The sequence below is a fragment of the Podarcis filfolensis genome (assembly GCF_964270895.1).
Source record: "Podarcis filfolensis genome assembly, chromosome: 8".
Classification (NCBI taxonomy): Eukaryota; Metazoa; Chordata; class Lepidosauria; order Squamata; family Lacertidae; genus Podarcis; species Podarcis filfolensis.
In genome coordinates, this window is record NC_139611.1 from 71,306,090 (window position 1) to 71,327,312 (window position 21,223).

The following is a 21,223-nucleotide window of genomic DNA, read 5'->3' on the forward strand; positions in this document are numbered from 1 at the left end:
CCCCACAGGCCCTGATAGCTGTAGGATGTGGAACTGCAATGCCATGTGAGTGAGATTAATAAACACCCAGCAATAAAAGATAACGGGAGAGGATTTACCCCAGCAAATTATTTGTCAAAATTACAAATACCTAAATACAGACAGTCATCTACCCTCGCTAGATTCAACGTGCTGCCATCTGCCTTACTGCAGGGCAGATTTGAGGGTAAACCATATGCAGAACGACTCTACCCCTGCGGCTTGATGGAGGTAGAAACTGTCTCTCATGCCTTGTTACGCTGCCGTTTCTATGGGGATATACGCTTGGTATTTATTACCCCTGCTATGCAAAAATCTCCAAATGAATCTGAACTTCAATGTCTAAAATCCCTGGTAGAGGACAAGGATCCTAAGATCACGTTAAGGGTAGCCAAATTCTGTGCGATTGCCATAAAACTCAGGGAACAAGCTATGCTATCATAATGATTAAGGCCTTAAATGATAATTTTAGGTTATATTTTGGTGACTAAGTTTTAATTTATATATTTTTTAACTGTTGCTGTATCTGTATTGTCCCTGTTATACCTAATTGCAAATTCAAATGTATCCTTATTGTGTTTTATGACTTGCTTGATATTGTATGTGAGCTGGAATTGGTCTGTGACCAAAATAATAAATTCATTCATTCATCCATCCATTCAACTAACTGGTTGAGTCATAAAGCTGACTTCTGCAATTTCTAGCAGAAACATGTTCTAAAATTCCTTGGATTGAGACTGTTATTTTGGTACAAAAAATGCTTCGGTGTGTTTCCTCTGAAATATAAGGGCACAAGGGGAGTCCAGGGAGATCGGACCAAAAGGTCCATCTAATTCAGCATCCTGCCTCCTGTAGGGTCAGGGCTGACCTGACACATTTTGCTGCCTGAAGTGAAGGGCAAGTTGACACCCTCCTGTACCATCTGCAGAAACTCACTTGACTAGCACTTAAATTTTCAACACTGGCAATAGGACATCTTCCACTGTATGTGAGGGCAGTGGGTTGCACAGGCACACACCTCCAGCACCTTGCCACCACTTCCTGCCTCTCAGCACTTGCTGCCTGAGGCAGTCATTTCCCTCTGCCTAATGGTAGGGCTGGCACATGGATTGGCCTGCCCTGCTGGAAAAAATAGTAATTCATGAACAATGTGCCATTCCACCTGAAGCCTCAAGATGGTGGTACTGCATACCTCAACTATGATGATTCACATTCAGCTTATCTTCCCTTCCTGCATCAGGCTTGCAGTTTGTGGAACTGCATTCTCTTCCACAAGGTCACCTTTAGGGGTGAAGTTAGCAGTCAGACCTCTCTGCAATGCTGTGGGATGTTTATATTCAGCATATGTGATCCAAAGATAAAAACGAGCATGACAAGTTTCTCTGTCTCGTTGTGATGAAGGGTTTTCAGAGGCCCATCTTTTTAGCAAAAGGATAGCGATGAGATCTTAGGATACAACATTTAATTGCATCCAGTCTTTGATATACTAAACTGTGTGAAAAAGTCCATAAGAAGGAAGCACGGAGAATTTGTAGCTTATATAGTAACAGGAGCCAGAATAACACATGCAAAAATATAAAAATAAAATGAAGGCAGATGGGTATACAGTGATACCTTGGTTTGCAACCGCTTTGGATTACAACCGTTTTGGATTACGACCATGTCAAACCCAGAAGTGCATGTCCCTTTTTTTTGGATTACAACCCATTTTTTGGGGATTACAACCAATTTTTTGGGGGAGGTCTCATTGGCGAAAGCGCGCCTTGGGCTACAACCTGTTTTGGTTTACAGCCGGACCTCCGGAAGGATTATGGTTGTAAACCAAGATACCACTGCACCTTCTCATGGTATGAGAAAGTCTGGGAATTGCTACAATGGCAAAAACAGCCCTGTAGTAAAAAAGGGCAACAGAAACAAGATACTGTCAGGAGGGAAGTTGAGACATTTGTATTCAGTGTAACAGGATTAGGAAGGACATACTGAATATAGGTTATGGATTCACACTGTTTTGAATATAAGTACCAGTGGTGGCTTCATTTCTGATTTGCAATATAATGCATGCTTGGTGCTGCCTGTAGTTCTTTTTCTTGTCATTTATTTCTCTTTATAGTCATCTTAATTTTTTTTTTTTAAAAATGATACCAGGAGTCCAAAACAGTGCCTGAAAATACTGGTTGATGGAAAGACACAAACACGGCTTCACAAAGACATCTTTGGTTATGCAAAGCCCATGTGCCATGTCCCTGTTGGATGCGCTGGTCTGGGTTCTGGCAACCGCAGGAGAGCAGTGTTGTGTTCAGGTGCTGCTTTGGGGCTAATAATAATAATAATAATAATAATAATAATAATAATTATTATTATTATTATTTCCCAGCCACTCTGGGCGGCTTCCAACAAAGATTAAAAATACATTAAAATGTCACACATTAAAAACTTCCCTGAACAGGGCTGCCTTCAGATGTCTTTTAAATGTCAGGTAGTTGTTTATCTCTTTGACATCTGGTGGGAGGGCGTTCCACAGGGCAGGCGCCACTATCAAAAAGGTCCTCTGCCTGGTTTCCTGTAACTTTGCTTCTCACAGTGAGGGAACCGCCAGAAGGCCCTCGGTGCTGGACCTCAGTGTCCGGGCAGAATGATGCAGGTGGAATCTGGATGGCTGCTGTGAGAGCCAGATGCTGGACCAAAGGGGCCACTGGCCTAATCTAGCAAGCTCTTCTTATGTTTGTATGCTTTTTTGCATTTTGGGGAAATGGAGGGTGGCTGCAGCCTTGCCAAGCCCTTTGCTTTCCAGGACAAGCACTCCTGGCATTTTGCCCTAGTGAGAAAGTTGGGGAGGGGGAGAGAAAGAATGGGATGCCTGATTCTTCCAGTACCCATCCCCAATCGGTAAGCTTAGCAGGTGGTCATGATGAAGAGCACACTTTGCTTATGCACAGTTGTGGTCCTCATTGTGTAATGGGAGCACTGCTCAGTGGCAAAGCACCTGCTCTGGATGCAAGAGGGCCTCAGTTAAATCCCTGGCAACTCCAGTTAAAAAGAATCAAAGGGTTAAAGAAGCTTCTGGGATCACAGGTAGGGATGGGCAGAGGCATCATTTTTGGTTCTCCAGGTTTTTGCTTTTTCCAATCTTAAATCAATTCTCCACATTTCTGCAGTAATTTGCAGGGTTTTAAAGAAATCATCATGCATATTTGTAATCATTCTAATGTGATTTTCTCCCAATAAACACATTTTCATTTGGAGTTTTGACATACCGATTGCAAGCAATTTTCTTTAATACAATGCATCTTGGCATGCAATTTTCACCAAAATATGCATTCGTATGCACATTTCACATTTTTGTACCTGTTATCCGATTGGAGAACTGCATTGCAAAATTCAGTGCAGCACGAATTTCAGAGAATACCTATTTCAGTTCACATATTTGTTTGAAGCATCCAAATTGGGTAATTTCTCTTTAAAATTTTGCAAACAAAATTGAATTTTAACTCCATGCCTTCTGTGGACCTCCAGAGGTTGTTGGACTCCCCACTCCCATCAGCCCCAGTCACAAGGGGCAATGGTCAAGGATGATGGGAGTTGTAGTTCCAGCCACATCTGGAAGGCAGCACCTTACAGCTGCAGTAGTGGGTGGACTGGACTGCTGAGTTTGATCAGTGGTCACTTGGTGTGACAGAGAGAAACTTTAAAAGGAGCTGAGAGAGAGAGACAGGAAGGTCAGATGGTTTGAGTGAGTCACATCATGTGCTTCTTGCTGGGCTGTGGCTTCAGCCAGACAACAGGGACTGTCGTGCTGATTGCACCATGTTCTCAGATAACACAGGAAATATGGTAATACTCTAGCTACAGCACACCACACAGCTAGAATGGAGCTTGTTATTAGAGCAGCAAGGAGACATCAGAAAACCAGGCCTGGCCAGTCAAGAGGCTTTTTACTGCCAGCCAGCTGTAGGCCACAGTTTTTGCACACAGCTGTTCTTGGTTGCACCAGCAGAGGATACTGAAGCTTGGATACCCATGGTCACTCACTAAGTAAGGTTCCCATCTCCAGAGCCATATGTGTGTGAAAGATTAAACATAGGGATAAGGGTGTGCACACAAGCTCTGCCCCCGATTTCCCCTAGTACATGAAAATATGAAGAGACTTTTCTATTCGTAGGCATATATGGCCTAGGGGAAGCTTTGGCCCTCCAGATGTTGCTGAATGACAACTTCCATCAACCCTGATTATTGCCCATGCTGGTTGCGGTTGATGTGAGTTGGAGACCAACAGAATCTAGAGGGCCACAAGTTCCCCAAATCTGACCTGGGACTAGGTTACTTTACCCTACAGCCCAGCTAACAGAATGAACCTGCCTGAGATGGGCATCAGGGGCCTTTGTCTCCGGCCTGACATTTGCAAGGATTTGCTGTCCCCCCAGGAAATCTAAAATGCCCCATTTCTCCCTATTTTTAGGAGAGATCTGAAGATGCTTGTGTTCCAGAAGGACCTTAGCTTTATGCTGGTTTCTTTGATTTCTGTACCGAAGTGTGTGTGTGTGTATTCAATTTGCTTTTCACCATGGATTGTTTTAGGTTTCATTTTATTGTTGCTCTTATATATATATTGGGCAGGGCTTGCTAAATTTGGGGGTCAAATGATTAAAACAAACAAACAGGTCCAAATGAAATGAAATGTTTGGGTCACTGCCGGCATTGGAGAAAAGGAGACGCCGTTAACCTATCTGGGGTATCTGGGGTGCGTTGATAGGGGAAGACATGCTATGTTACAAGTTCAAAATATGTCCTTCAGATTGGGGCAGCCTTAAGCTAAGAATCATTTGTTTGTGGAGCTAGGAGCAGGTTGAGTAAGTGGCAAGGATGCTGTTCTTAAAAGGGCCATAGCTCAGTGGTAGAGCAGCTAATTTGCCCGCAGCAAGTCCTAGGTTCCAATCCCCAACATCTCCAGATATGGCTTGGCATGAAAACCTTATCATGGAACCCTGGAGAGCCGCTGTCAATCAGTATTGTCAGTACTAATCTAGATGACTGATAGTCTGACTCAGTACAAGGCAGCTTCCTGTGTTAAAAGCGCCCTGCCCAAGCAGCAGCAGCTACTCACTTTGTGCCATTGCCCACCGTCCCTCCCACCCAACATAATTCTTTAGGTTCAGCCTTAGCCCAACTGCTGATTCCTCCAAATCGAAGAGCAGGATCCTCTCTGTAGGAAGGAATGAAAAACTGCTTTCCCCACCCACTCCACAGCAACAAGGCAGCAGGAAGCTGTCTGTGGTCTCACACTGCTTGCTCCTCCCACTGAGAAAGATCAGATTAGAAGCAAACACAGCACGCAGTGAATGGTTACCCAACTCTTACTTTGCAGCCTGTCTCAAAAACAGGATAGTTAGCCCACACTAGATCTAACAGACTGGATGATTTTGCATCTTATATTCTGATTTCTCAGCTTTGCCCTGTCACCCCTTTTCATCCAAAGCAAGCTTTGATTGCTTTTCTGCGCTTTCCCCCCACTGCTGAATGTCTGCAGAGTTTGGAATCTGAATGATCATAACTTAGCAGATCTAGACCAGGGGTAGTCAACCTTTTTATACCTACCACCCACTAATGCATCTTCCTTGATGGTCAAATTTCCTTACCGCCCACCAGTGCTAGATGGAAGGAGGATTCAGCTTGTGCCATAGAACCCCCTACCGCCCACCTAGAATCCTGAAATGCCCACTAGTGGGTGGTAGGGACCAGGATGACAACCCCTGATCTAGACTAAAACATTCAATCGGTTTCATAGCAGCTTTACCATCAAAGCATCCCCACATAGGAGTTTGGCAGCACCCACTGGTGAGGATGCTTAGAATTCTGTATCCATTCCCTTTAGAGAATCACAGAGTCATGAAGGACAGTTGGAGAGGTCCAGAGGGCTACATTTGTCCCCTGGGCCCCATTCCCCCCACCCATTTTCTTAGGGACATCAATCACAAAAGAACAGAAGCAATGTGTCATGTCCTATGAGTGTCTGGAAATAATTTCTCAATGGCCCTGGTGGATGAGGATTACTAACAGGAAAATCTAGAGCAGGACTGACAAAGAAATAAAGTGATCAAATAGGGGTGGCTCTCTTTAGTAAAAACAAACAAACAAACTCCTGCCCAACCCTTATTGGGTTATATATTTCAGTCCCAGAGTGTCCCGCTGGACTTAAGGAGTCTCTTGCTTCTTTCACTATAAATCAGACAAAAGTATCAGTTTACAGCAGGGGTAGCTGGGATTCAGGGGTTTTTTTTGTGTGTGCTACAACTCCCCAGGTCCATCAGTGGGAACCAGGAACAAAATAAAAATAAAAATATCTGGTGGTGGAGCCAGATGTACAATGGGGGTCTTAGGACTGGGGAACATGCTGTTAGACTATTTATTTTTGGTACTACAACTCTCATCATTCCTGGCCATTGGCCATGCTGGCCGAGGCTGAAGGGAGCTGGAGTCCATCACCAGCCTAAGAGAGCTACAGGTTCCCTATCCCTGTCTTATGGCTATTGAGAGGATATGAATTGTGACATATTTGTAGAACAACAACACAAAAGCATGTTTGATTTGTTTAATTATTTATTGGAATAATTACACTGCATTTATTACAATATATATTTGGCGTATTTGATACAGACACCCCCCATTTGCACTGGGGTTACCTTGTGGGCCCCCACACTCATAAGCAAAATCATGTAAATTGGGGAGCGCCCTCTAAAATGCTTCCAAATGTCCATTTCCCCCTGCTCTCCAGCTCTTTCTCCATGACGCTCTGGGGCTGGCTGAAGAATGCAGAGGAAAGCAGCAGCTCCTGCAGTGCTACCTCAAACATCAGCTGATAGGTGGTTTGCAAATTATTTTTTATAAGTCCTCATGAAAATACATCAGCATCATAGTGTACATTTCTCTGAATAGATTTTTTGGTATGCAATTTTGCCTAAGATGCCCACTTTTGCAAAGCTAATATCATGCATGCTTGTGCGTCATTTTCACAAATATATGCATTTACATGGACGGCTTCCTCATATATATGGATTTTTGGCTGGAGAACTGCATTGCCAAATTTGGGGAAGTGCTAATTTCAAAGGAGGGCTTTGCTTCCATTCATGCATTATTTCTGAAATTAGGTAAGTTGGCCTTTAAATGTCAGCTGAAATGGATTTCTCCTCTAGTCTTATGCATGACACAGCATTACCTGGTTTGCTGTGGCATTTGGCTACCAGCCAGAGTTTCTATGCTTGAAGAAGGGGGTCCTGGTTGAAGAAGGTGGGCTCACATGTCCCAACCCCCCACCACCAAGAGCTCTGCATTGTGTCTCAACTCGTGGCAGTTCCGACCATGTTGCAATTGATGCATGTGGGTGGGGGACGGGACAGAACACACTCCACAAAAATAGAGCAGACGATCTCTGTGGAGGAAGTTCTATATTGAGAAGAAGCAAATGAAAGTTCACAGTTAGAAAGCTTTCCTTAAAGTACAACTTCTGAGTAGGCCTGCTGAAGAGGAGAAACTGAACAGCAATCTTGTACAGTGGTACCTCAGGTTAAGTACTTAATTCGTTCCAGAGGCCTGTACTTAACCTGAAACTGTTCTTAACCTGAAGCACCACTTTAGCCAATGGGGCCTCCCGCTGCTGCTGCGCCGCCAGAGCACAATTTCTGTTCTCATCCTGAAGCAAAGTTCTTAACCTGAAGCACTATTTCTGGGTTAGCGGAGTCTTTAACCTGAAGCGTATGTAACCTGAAGAGTATGTAACCCGGGGTACCACTGTACGTAGAAGCTCAAAAGAGCAGCACAGAGAAGGAAGACTATTTGTAGGTTCCAGGGCCGGGATTTTTGAGGTCACTGTAAATATCCACTCCACGGACTTGGAGCTCCTGTAAGGTAAAAAAGAAGCAGAGTGTCAAGGCATATCTTCATTATTTGGCTGGCTGAATAGTCATTTCTTCTCCTTTGTCAGAAGTGCAACAGCCGGGACAGGGGCGTCTATTAGAGGGGGTGGAAGGGGCTTCAGCCCTCTGTCTGAATGAATCTTCTTTTTGATACTTTGCTACTAAGAATGGAGAGTAAGGGGACTTGACTTTACAGTGGGCAGGAGACTTGGCCACCGTCTGCACATCCTATGGGATACATATATACATACATATAAATTAGTACATGGAAATTTTATACCTGACTGTGACTTCCCTTCTGAACATGCATTTCCTCATTTTTTGGGCAATGAATTGGAGGCAACCCTGACCACTATGTGCATATGCATGCTCCATTTTGATTTTCTGCCCTGGCACTATAATTTATTAATTAAATAAATTTCATTATGTCTATATACTGCTGGACGACAAAAAACAAAACAAAACAAAAACCTCAAAATGGTTTACAAAAAATAGTAAAATTATCAATAAAAATGTTTTTTTTTAAAGCTATTGAAAATGGGAAAAAAATTAAAAACAGCAATAAACTAAAAACAGATTAACATGCACACCAGCATTCAACCTATCAGGGTATAATGCCTTGTTTTGCCTTCCCACTGTGGCAATGATTCAGGGCTCATCGTCATGGCAACCGCTTGGCTCATCACAACAGGCCTGCTTAGTAGGCCTCAGGGTTGAAGTAAGGAATCACATGGTCACACTCACCTCATATGGGGATTCATGTGGAGGGTTCTTTAGGTCTCCTAAGAAGAAGAAAAATAAGTGTTTTCATGTGGGAGAGTTACAGATAGGTAGCCGTGTTGGTCTGCCATTGTCAAAACAAAGAGAATTTTTTCCTTCCAGTAGCACCTTAAAGACCAACTAAGTTAGTTCTTGGTATGAGCTTTCGTGTGCATGCACACTTCTTCAGATACACTGAGACAGAAGTTGCCAGATCCTTCTATATAGTGAGAAGGTGGGGAGGGGTATTACTCAGAAGGGTGGTGGGAATGGGTGATTGGCAGATAGCTGTGATGAGCCTGTTGACGACTCTTAACGACTGCAATAGGTCTTACAGGAAAAAGCAAGGGGTGAGAAGGTGAAAAATGGCTTTGTCATGTATAATGAGATAAGAATCCAATGTCTTTGTTCAGACCAGGTCTCTCCATGGTTTTAAGTTTGGTAATGAGTTGCAATTCAGCAGCTTCTCTTTGCAGTCTATTTCTGAAATTCCTTTGTAGTAATACAGCTACTTTGAGATCTTGTATAGAATGTCCTGGGAGATTGAAGTGTTCTCCTACTGGTTTCTCTGTCTTGTGATTCTTGATGTCCGATTTATGTCCACTATATAGAAGGATCTGGCAACTTCTGTTTCAGTGTATCTGAAGAAGTGTGCATGCACACGAAAGCTCATACCAAGAACTAACTTAGTTGGTCTTTAAGGTGCTACTGGAAGGAAAAAATTCTCTTCATGTGGGAGAGAAACAGTTCTGTTTCTTATTCCATCTGTGTAGATCAGGTGCTGCTAACCCGTCACCCTCTGTATGTTTTGGGTGAAATAGCTGGAGGATGACAGGCTGACAAAGATGCTATTTTTCATGCATAAACGAGACTCTGGTATTTGAGAGTTATATCAACATTTGTCAGCTACGTGTCTGAGGGCTTATCCACACTTCTTCTTGTTCTGCTGCTTCCCGCAGCCCCTGGGAAAACCGTTCTTTAGCGCTCAATCAGAGCAAACTCCAATTGGGTATTCTGCATAATGCTGTTTGTTCTGATTTAAAGCTAAAGAGTAGGTTTTCCCTGGGAAAGGAGCCGGGCTTTCTAGCCATGGGACAAGCAGAAGTGTGAACAAGCCCTTAGTGTGAGCCATTCCTCTCAGATATTTGCCCAGCACACCCCTTAAGGCAAAAGGAGATACAGTATTGAAAGATTCACTGGAAGGGCCATTTTTTAAAAAAAAGTTGCTATGGGGGATCACCTCAACTTTCATCAGATATGCAAGGAGGAAGGTCCTCCCCACCATTGGTCCTGAGGAAAATAACCTCTTCCGTCTCATGAATGCTAGGCACCTTATAATGAAAACCCCTAGTTCACCCAGTGGGGGGATTTTCATTGAGATTGTGGTGAGAGAGGAAGCATGACTCGAGCGGCTGCTTCCTTCTGCTCCTCCGCCTTCCATGAAGGGAAGAAGGGGCAAGGCAGCCTCTCGCCGGTGGCAGCACTAGGAGGAGGCAGAGAAGGAGCCGTGTGACCACAGTGTCCGGCTCCTCCCAACTTCCTGACGTTAGGTGCACAACGTCGGGATGTTGCACATGTGTGACGTCACACATGCAATAGTGCCCCCCCCATCACCCTCACAAGCCGGTGCCTCTGAGCTAGCATGACAATATCCTTGCTTCAGGGTCCTACAAATGGCTGGCCAAGAATAACTAGGATCGCTCTGAAGTTTCTAACCCTCCCCTGCCAGAGTCATGTTCCTCAAAGGCAAATAGAGAGGCAGAAAAGCCTGAGCAGGTGGGAGCTGAGGTTACTTTGTCCTCCCTGCTCAAGGGAGGAAGGGTGTAATGCTGGTTAAAGTTTGTGGTTAAAGGGGTTCAGTTAAAACTTCCGGCTGCAAGCTAAGAAGGCCAAATTAGAAGCTAGGCAGAGTTCTGCAAGTCTTTTCTCCTTGGCCTTAAAAAAAGAAACCAAGTGGGACCTGCAGCAAAAGATTGCTGTACACTCTCACATGTCACAGCCAGCTAAGCCCTTCTCCAGGACACTCCATTCCATCCTCCCTTTTCCATTTCCCCCCTTTCCAATTAACATGCAACATCCTGTGGCTACTGAGCATACTCAGTCTGCATTAGTCTGTTTCCTCCTCCATTGCAATTTATTGTCTGCTTGTTTACTTGCTTGTGTCTGCAAACCTCTGGTTCTCACAAACTCGCTGTGGTCCTGTTTTGACTCCAGCCACAGAGGTGCTCTTGGGGAGCACGACTCTAGCAGTCACTTCAAGCACAGAGTTTCTGGGGCGCCGGAGCAGCTCTGCCACTATTACTCCAATGGAAGACGAGAGGCAGGGAAGGGCATTGGATTTTGGCATTACATGGAACACCACTGAAATATGAGACACCAAGTTCTGCCACTCACCACATCCATTTCCTATTAAAGGGAGTTATGGGAAATAAGCTCAGGAGCTGCAAACAGTGGCGCAGTTGGGAGGGATTGATTAGTCCTTTCTTAGCCTGCCATTTGCCTGCTTAGAAAAAGATAATCGTCTGCCCAAGCTGCTTTCCCACATCTGTGGGGGAAAGATACTCTTTCCTCTTGTAGAGAGAAAATAGTTTCTTTGCATCTATTTATTTCTGTGTTTCTAGCAGAGATACACGCAAATTAACGCAAAGGAGAAGTTGGGGAGACAATTTCACTCCACAATCTTTTTTGCAGGTAAGGAGGAGAAATCATTCAACAGTTTCTTGGGAGTGGGTTCATGATTAGCAGCGACATTTGCACAATTCCTTCCTTCCTTCCTTCCTTCCTTCCACAAATGACATCAGCAGTAGTAATTATGCTGGCAGCCAGCTTTGCATCCTCCCCAACACATCCTTCCCAATGCCCAAGACCTAATATCACTCCATGGCATTGTGGAGGACATGAGAATGGTGACCACCACCAAAAAACAGTGGAATATTTGGAGAAAATTCTGCAAAGTGGCCTCCTTTTTCTGAGGGGGTAGGGTGAGAAGAAGAAGAATCTCAGAGATTTTCTCAACCCTCGCCCCCCAGTATTTCTGCTCAGCTCTAGTTTCTAGTCTTGTACCCATATCCAATCAAGATATACTGAACTTGTATGACTAGGTGGCTGGGACTCTGATTTTGGCATAAGCTGTACAGATTTTCCATATATAGGTTCTGCACCCAAGTTATGCTAAACTGCAGAGTAGATGGGCAGGGTCAGCAGGAACAATCCCCCACTCCCCGTGAGCATTCAGTGGACACCCATATAGCAGGTTTATAGGCTTCTTGCCTTGTTCACATCTATGCATGTAGTGTTAACCTCTTCCATTTTTTCAGAAGGGGAATGATCAACCAAGCTCAGAGGACAATAATTGTTAAGTGCAATTCTTTAATTGACATGGAAATGGAAAATGCCTGTATGTGTATTGCTAAGGGTTTTAACAACAGGAAATTCTATTTGAGTATGCTAAAACAAAGTTTTGAGTTTCTAGATGGGCTAACTATTTATGTTCTCTGCTCTTTCACATGAGTGTTTAACCTTAGATCATGTGATTAAGCTATTTGGTTGCAAATTGCCATTTTGAAGGGAGTTGCCTTTGGTCTTGTGTTCCCAGGCACAGTGGGAAAAAGATGTGAAAACGAGTCTCTCTGGAAGATAATACAGCTCCAGGCTAACAGAGACTGTAAGGAGAGAGATACCTTTGATTCCAGGTTGGTTTAGAGTTATATTATATTTCTAAGAAGATGGTGAGCCTATGCTTGGACAAGTATATTTCTTAGGGAACTATCTGGATGCATTATTGATTATTATTTTTTAACCTGTTTTGAATAAGTCCTGGTTAGTAAAGCTTTGAATAATACTAATGGGTCTGGACAATTTTTATTTGAAAATGAGTCATTTTTTATGCATCCATTTGCTTCAAGCTGCACAATATTAATATCTGCAATAAGAATGGCTTTTCTCTCCTTACCAGCTGATTGGCGTTGATGGATGCAAGCAGCCACATAGTATACAGCCAATGCAATGAGCAATGTCAGTAGCAGATCTCCCAGCACCACGCCGGCAATGGTGCCTGGGTTGAGCTGGTAGCAGCTGCCACAGTCTGGGGAGAAACAGCAGTGCAATCATGAGATACACAGAACAGCAGCCACTAGGGTTTAAAAACTCCCACAAACCTCTCGACTGGGAACATTGTGAAAGGCAGGATTTAATATTATGAGAAAAAATATTAAAACTCTGGAGGGTCGCAGCTTCCCTGTCCCCACCATTGGGCAACTGTCAGCACCTGTGGGGCACAACCACCTGACAAGGCTGGGTGTCTCGATAGTGAGAGACTGAAAGTAGAAACTGAAGTGTTCCAAAAGGGGCTGTGAGTGGTGCAAGAATCTGGAGGAACCACAGTCAAGGAATTGAAACCTCAAAGAACAGGTGCCCCCTTGATATATCACTGTTAGGAACTGAACAGCCTAAATAAAAGTTTCTTCATCACCGGCTCCCATATTCTGCTTGCATCATTTATTTAAAACATTAGCAACAGTAAATAATACAAAAGAGGGTGTGAAAAGGTTCTTACCTCTCTGGGCTTGGACAGCTCCTACAAAAAGAAAAGGAAGAAAAGAGAGAGGTTTGAGAAAAGAGTGGTTTGACATGTTTCCCCAGGGCATCCCCACCATCATCCCATCTGCAGTCCCATCTGCACTGTATATTTAAAGCCAGTATCATGCCACTTCATAAACAGTCATGGCTTCCCCCAAAGAATCCTGGGAAATCTAGTTTGTTAAGGCTGCTGAGAATTGTTAGGTGACCCCACAAAATTTTTATTAGAGATGCATCAGTTAAACTGTTTGGAAGCTTTCTTCTTCAAAAATTACAAGCATGAGTTGCAAATAAATAAATAAAAATAAGAAAGAAAGAGAGAGAGAGAGAGAGAGAGAGAGAGAGAGAGAGAGAGAGGAAAAGCTGGAATTAGGCAAAATTATACTATTATTGAAAAATGGTTTAGATTACAAGGGCTAATAAAAACCACTATATATACATTCAGTACTTTTTGTGATAGTATTCACCTGCCCTGAGCAGCAGAAAAGTTTGTTCTGGTGCCTGTGATGTGAGTACTGGCACTACATTTTTGACCAAGGGAGGGGAAGCATTGGATACATCTTACATGTGCTGCCTTGCCCCTGCAATTGAGGGGGGTCCTGGGCCATGCAACACCAGAATAATGACTGCTTTGCTCATGATCAGTTTCTGTACTCAGAGCTGCACCCACAGAATTACTGACAGGCAAAGCAACACTCCACCTCCAGGTGACTAATCTAGGAAGCTGGAATCAAACGGAAGCAGAGATGTGAACTAGACTGCAATGCTGAGGCTTCTCTGAAATTAATCTTTTCCTGTTGATTGGTAAGGGCTCCAAAGCATATCAAAGAACAATCAGATGCTCGACTGGCTGGCGATGAAAAAGGGTCCAGAATAAAAAATCCACCTCATGGTAGGGAAATCAACACCCATCTCTAAGCCTCCTGCAGTCAGCTGGTGCTGTTGAATCCATCTGGTGGAAACTGAAGGTGAAAACTGCATGTTATGCATAGTTCCACAATTCTTTTTTAGGATGTGCTCTTATTTTTTTTTACCCAATGCAGCTGCTGATATTGCCATTTGAAGTAGAAAACCAGCATGCATGGGAGGGGTTCCTTAATTCTCTCACCTAACATAATTTTTCTACCAAAAATTGCCCCTCCAGAGTGTTTTCGTCTTTTTTGGAGAACTTTCCCCAGGGGCAGGAAAAACAGGGTGGAAATAATTGCATAAGGGGAAAGGGTTCAGAAGCCCCGCTCCCTGCCCTGTTCTGGCCTTCCTCTTCTAACTGCAGCTTCATCAACTTCCTTGAGTTAAAAAAAGAAAAAGGTCTCCAAAAGTAATCACCAAACTATCTGGAGACGAGACAGGGAACTTTGAATTGGCTCCCGATTCAGCCAAGTATAAAGAGATCAGTCTTCTAAGCTGTTCCAGTTTTCTTCTTTCTTTCTTTGGATCCCTATGGATCATAAATGTACAAATAACAGGAAAAGCCATAATCTCAGTTACCTTACTAAGAGTCCTGTGCGTCTTTCTCCCCATGAGTTTGTGCAAGTATGAGTGTGCATGTGCATGTGTGAATGCATATTAATGTGCCTGTAGATCAGCATTGGGGGGGCATGTACGTGTGTGTGTGTGTGTGTGTGTGTGTGTGTGTGTGTTAATATGTGTGAGAGTGTGATTGGGTCCAGCCACATCTGCTGGAATAACCATGTGCCTTAATGTATCTGTGGATGAACATGTTCCTTCCATCTCTTCAAGTCTGTCTATAAACAGGATAACTATCTGAAGTTACGTTTCACCCTTACTAGTCCCGCCTGATCTATTCTCGCTGGTAGCACTTTCCAAGGTCTCAGGCGGATCTCCTCTTTAGCCTTTCAAGATTCTTTGGATAGGCTGCAGACTTAAAACCTGATGGATTCACTTCGTACATGCCCATGTTGAAACTGCCTGTACAACTCTCCTCTGAACAGCAGCCCCAACAGTAAAACAAGTCAATTCCTAATCCAGGGGTGGGGAACCTGGATATTGCTGGACTCCCATTCCCATCACCCCCAGTCAACACGGTCGACTATCAGGGGTGATGGGAGCTGCAGTCCAGAAACATCTCAAGGTCCCCAGATTCCCCACCCCTTACTTAATTCATAGGACCAGTGTTGCAATTAGGCAGTTGTAGACTTTTAACTTAACAGTCAAGCACATTACCTTAATTACTTGGAAATGTGATAAAATAGCCCTGCTGCTTTCCCCCTTCCAACTCATTCTGTAGAGTGGGACCCTAGACATCCTGCCCTAAGATCACTGACCTATAGATTAGGTCAGGTTCCTGATTTTGAGCCCCACAGCAGTCAGCATCCCTGAATCACAAGTATCGTTGTGTGTCCTATAGGTGGGATCATCTGTGCATGAGAGTTCACATATCATACGGGAGGGAGAACTTTCTCAACCTGAGGGCCACATTTCCTTCTCGGCAACCTTCCAGGAGCCGCATGCCCTGAGTGGGCAGGGCCAGAGGGGGAAAATGGGTGGAGCAACCAACATTAATTTTACTTTTATACAGTATGCTCATTTCTACATGGATGAACACATGTCTCTCTACCCTTCATCTAGATTTGCCAGGGGCATTGTCAAAGTTGAAAGACACATTCCATCCAGGCAAAAACATCCATGGAGGGCACATTGTGGCATGCTGACCATTTAACAGCAGCAGCAGCAACAACAACATCAGAGTCTGTTCTCCCACTGTCTGGTAACTTGTAAACAGAGGGGGAGCAGGGAGGAGAATGGCGTAGTGAGCAGCATGGGGCATTGGTAAGGGGATGCCCAGCATGGATGCAGCACTAATCCACATGGATTATGCATGTTTTTATGCATCTCAAAGAAAGTTTAGGTCCCTGTCATCACTTTTCTTACATATTGCCTAGGGAGCCCTTGCAGAGTGGGGCACCAATGTTTTATGTATTGATTTATGCAATGCTGAGGGTGTCTAGGGAGTAAGGCTGCAATTCTAGGTGATGGGATGAGGAACCCGTAGCCCTCCAGAAGTTATTGGACTCCAGCTCTCATCAGCCCCGGTCTTTAGTCATCCTGGTGGAGGCTGATGGGAGTCGTAGTCCAACATCTGGAGGGCTACAGGTTCACCACTTGGTCTAAAGCTCCCCCACTCCCCGGTAAGATTATTAAATCCAGAGTGAAAAATCATCTAGCTGAGCAACAGATGAGAATGGTGAGAGTGAATACTAGAACATGTAGCTCTGTAGTCGAACTGATTGATGGTGCACTGAGGACAGACAAAAGGAAGCCTTCTTCAGGGGACACTTACTGGATTGAGGCACTGGAGCTGGGAGAGTGGGTTTCAAGCCTTTTTTCCACGCCATTCCCCTGATCTAATTTGCTCCTCTGCCACACAGAGGAAGCTGCTTTATAGTGAGCCTGATAAGTTGGCTTATCTAGTTTAGAATTTTCTGTTACACAGATGGGCAATGGAGCAGCAAGGTTTCAGATGGAGGTCTTTCCTAGCCCCACCTGGTGATGCCAGTGATTGAACTTGGGACCTTCTGAAAGCAAAGCAGGTGTCCTATTAGCTGAGTGACATACCTTCCCCAAGGAAGCTGAAAATATTGCTACAGCAGCAGAAGAAAGACAGGCATAGTATAAGAACTTGTCTTTTTCTTTTTTCTTTGGTTCCCCAGTAGATCTAATAGCAGCTTGGGTGATAAACAAGCTCTCCTTCACAACAAATGCACTGATCGTGCACGCTACCAGAAAGTGGTTTTAAAGTGGTTGGAGGGGAAACCAGTTTGGGGGATCTGCTCACAGATCTCACAAGGCATGTTTGCTTTGGCCCTGAATGGCTTGTCACTTTCAGGAGATGGGCCCTTCAGAAGAGAGATAATGCCACAAGATCAGCCTGGGCTCATGACAACGGTGACACTTTAAAACAAAACCATTATCTTCAGGAAGAACTATCTGACAGGAAGAGTTGTTCGACGGTGGAACACACTCACAAGAGAAGTGGTGGACTCCCCTCCCTTGGAGGTTTCTAAGCAGAGGGTGGATGGCCACCTGTCATGTATGAAATTCCTGCATTGCAAAGGTTTGGACTAGATGACTCTCAGGACGCCTTCCAGCTCTAGAATTCTGTGTTTCTGTCTAAGTCTGTTGACTATCAGATGCTGCAGAGAAACACAGATCTGCTTCAGATCATTCCAGAGACATCTGGCTGGTCACTGTTGGAGACAGAATACTGGGTATCATGGAATGATGCAGCACAATCCAACCTATGTTTACTTTAAAGTCTGCTTCACCGCATTCAGTGGGGCTTACTCACTGGACCCATAGCTCACCCGCCTTAGACTGATCCAGAAGGCAAGAGGCTTGTTCACACATTACACTGAATACAACGACAAGCTGGTCCGACACATATACAAGCGTTTGGGTGAAATCATTTACACTTGTTGACTTGTACCGCTCAAATCTTCTGTGCACAAGTGTACAGGCTCTGCATTCACTGAACATTACATGTAAAAAACTGTACACCTCTGGTATGGGGTAGAGTGGTATGCTAATTGTATTTGGGTTGACCTTAGATTTGGGCAGACTGGGTTGATGCAACCCCAGATTGCCCTGAGTTGGATAGGGTCAACCCCGAGCAATCGGGGGCTTTGTAAATGTGAGGACATTCTGGCAGCAGTGAGAGCAAGGAGAAAGAGAGGCGCAGGAAGCCTGTGTTTATCTCCTCCTTCCATAGCTCCCCGCTGCATGTGGGTGGAAGGGGGGGTGAAGAAGAAGAGGCATAGCTTTGTCTCCCTCCTTCCTGACCACATGGCTGTGCAAGGCCCTCAATAGATTTTCTTCTGAGATCCACTCAGTCCCTGATCATCCTGGGTCAGATCAGGGCCATTCCAAAGCACCGGATCAGGGCCCAGATTTGATCTGGTGTGTATGTGAGAGAGCAGCCCTGTTGAAGGCACCTAATATCTTATGTAGGATTCGTGCCATCCTCTGGCATTGATGACCACAACACCCAGCTGGCACTGATGGAATGCTTCTATCAAAGTCAGGGAAAGATCATTTCTAGAGTTCCTTCCTCTCTCACAAGATGGAAAGGGATAGAAAGAGAGATAGCAGACAAAGGCTGCAGTCCTAACCTGCCCACTCCCACCCCAGTGTGGGGTTAGGGTAGAGTACAGGTGCTTCTCCACTCAAACTATAGTGAGACACAGGTCACACAATTAGCCCAGGTAATTGAGTGTACCTGTAACTCCCAAGGCTACCTCTGATCAGTGGGTGGTCTTGCCTAATCACCGATTAATCAGGACAACTAAATGAATGCTGCTGTGGCATTTTTTCTTCTTCCTGGGGTTTTGGGCTAGTGGGTTAATGGGGAAAAACAAACAAGATACATGTCCCACGGTGAGTTTTTTGCATTGGAAGTGAAGGTGTGGGGAGGTCTGGCTGGTTTAGAAACTGTCATACTGATGTAAGCATTTTAAAATTTTAAGTGTGCAAGCATGTGTGCGCACACACACATGTCAGTTCTCCTTTCTTTGTATTACCGGAAATGGGTGTTCAAGAGTTACACACACCAGCTAATGACTCATATACACCATGCTTGCTGGACCTGACCTGGTCTGCTTCTAACAAACAGATGTCATATCTTTATTTTCTAATAGTACCCGAGTACAGAAGAGCAGTTTTATTGCCTGGTTTTACCCACCAATATCCTAGACAGGACAAGGATAGATGGTGTCTTTGCCCCCATTTGGAGTTTGAAACAGCGTCTCATGTATTTTGCTACTGTAGATGTTACCAAGGAGATAGAGAACATGTAATTTATTCCCTTATGACACAGTTTCCTAATCAATCCTTAGGGACCCTTTTTTCCATGAGTCTCCAAGGTGGTCTAATAAATCCATAAGAGGTGGATTTAGGGGAGCGCAACCAGTTTGCCTGCACTGGGAGCCGAGAGGGTGTTGCAGGACCAACAATGGAATGTGAGAGGTTGGGGAGGGCACCAGCTCAAACCGGGCGCTGCTGAAATGTTAAAGCTGCAACCACCACACCAGCTGAAGGAGAACTATGCTTAAGCAAAACCTTCCTGCAAGAACAGGATGTTTGAAGGCCTCAGCCGTGTTGAAAGCAAGAGGTAGTGGACACAGATGGACTAATTTTCCCACCCCAGGTGAATGAAGGGGAAAACAGGAACTCTCACAGAAGAACATAACCACCACTGCCCCCCAGATATTATCTGACTACAACTCCCATCATCCCAACCATATTGCCTGGGGCTGATGGGTGTTGGGAGTCCAAAAATACCTGGAGATTGCCATGATGGATGCCCCTGGGTTAGAGGCTGGCTGCTCAGCTTCCTGCACTGCCAGCCCCCAAACATTCTCCAATCTACATCACCGAGACTCAGGCTGCATACACGAAATATATACGTGCATTGGAATCACACCTTTTCCCTCAAAGAATTCTGGGCACTGCAGTTCGCCTTACAGAATTACAAATCCCAGCAACCCTTAACAAACTACAGTTCCCAGAATTCTTTGAGGGGGAAAATGTGCTTTGAATGTGATTTAAAGGGATAGTGTGTATGTCGCCTCAGACCTGGAGATGCAATGTATTTAAGGTTGGGCTCCTGCCCTGTTCACCCTCTTCCCACAACCACTTTTCTCTCTGCTAAGGGAGAAGATAAGCTGAGCCGCTGACACCCTGGGGCGTCCTTGTGGGCCCTCTGTTTGAACATAGTAATAAGGCATGCAATTAAGCTGATGTTTTAAAATGGCAGTTTTTAAACTGAACATAGGAACATACGAAACCGTCATATACAGAATCATCTAGCTCAGTTTTGTTGATAGTGACTCGCAGCTTCAGGCAAGCTTACTTCCCAGCCCAGCCTTCAGATGCTGAGGATTGAAACTGGGGTATTCCAAATACAAAGCAAATGCTAAATTGTTGAGCTAGGATCCTTCCCCAAGATAAAATGAGAATGAGTACGAAGCTGATTGAGCAACACGGGGAGGTAGAAAAAGAGAAAGAACGGCTGAAACAATCACACAGTCATATTGTTCACGTATGTGTCAGTTGCCCCTAAATTTGGGGGAAGAAAATATCCTAGTGAGATTATGGGTATGGGGAAGCTGCCAGACACTGAGAGACAAGTGATGGTCCGATAGAACTACCTGTGAGTTTGTGCGGGGTGTGTGTGGAAGAGGGGAAGATTCAAGTTTGCTTGTTGTGTTAGTCTGGGACGGACACAACAACCATTGGGCAAAGGTTGGAGACATACTTTAAGGCAATTTGTCCCAAACTCTGACAAGAAAAACTATGTAGCCCAAGACAATGCAGAGATGTCGCATTTGTCGAGAGTTGGTTGGTTGGTTAAGGGCTGATCATAGCCAAGGAAGAAGAGTCACAGTAGGCAGAGGAGGAATCAGGAAGTTCAGAGGAGGCTGAAGAGATGGGAAGTATTTGATCCAACTCACCCAGCTGTGCCCAAGCCAAGCCCAGAAGAACATGGAGGACAGGGAATCCTGGACGGCCCATGGTGAAACCTCCTAAATCGGGGATCACTCTGATGCTGACGTCTCCCTGGCTGAGGATGATAGCCGATTCCGGGTTCCCAAGGGTGTGGAAGCCAAACCCCCAGAGACAGCAGTGGTTGTCTCTGGCTGAAGAGCAAGGAAGGAGAACTTGAAATTGCTTCAAGCAGGAAACCTCAGAAAAGGGGAAGGGAGATGTCAGAGGGGCGGGAGTCAGATTGTGGGCAGTGATCTACAATCTAGTCCACAATCGGAATGGAGAGAAAAGAGACCAAAGGATGGGATGTCATCACTGCTCACCCACCTCACCAATTCCATCAACTTAAATGGACTTGAAGATGCCTTGGAAACGTCAACAAGTCCAAAAAACATCAGCCAGATTCCTGGCTGGGCTTCTCTGTAGAACTCGTGTAACTCCTGTTTTAAAGCAGCTAC

At 44.7% G+C, this 21,223-nt stretch overlaps 1 protein-coding gene across 1 annotated transcript; it reads right to left on the bottom strand.

Annotated features, from left to right (window-relative positions):
- Positions 1 to 6,594: 6,594 nt before the first annotated feature.
- TYROBP (transmembrane immune signaling adaptor TYROBP) lies at positions 6,595 to 20,961 on the bottom strand. The gene is made up of 5 exons (XM_083626609.1): positions 20,732 to 20,961; positions 13,240 to 13,260; positions 12,637 to 12,768; positions 8,670 to 8,707; positions 6,595 to 7,910 (listed from the first exon to the last, which is right to left on the bottom strand). Exons 1-5 carry the CDS (start codon positions 20,790 to 20,792, stop codon positions 7,842 to 7,844), a joined length of 321 nt encoding a protein of 106 aa, XP_083482735.1. The 5' UTR covers positions 20,793 to 20,961; the 3' UTR covers positions 6,595 to 7,841.
- Between the last annotated feature and the right edge of the window lie 262 nt (positions 20,962 to 21,223).

What these genes read in the sequence shown, in the direction of transcription:
- TYROBP (XM_083626609.1), bottom strand. Translation starts at nt 20,792, where the DNA reads ATGGGCCGTCCAGGATTCCCTGTCCTCCATGTTCTTCTGGGCTTGGCT. An exon ending in CTTGGCTTGGGCACAGCTGG is followed by an intron (nt 13,261 to 20,731) that starts GTGAGTTGGATC and finishes TTCTTTTTGTAG; the next exon opens with GAGCTGTCCAAGCCCAGAGA. An exon ending in CCATCAACGCCAATCAGCTG is followed by an intron (nt 8,708 to 12,636) that starts GTAAGGAGAGAA and finishes TCTTCTTCTTAG; the next exon opens with GAGACCTAAAGAACCCTCCA.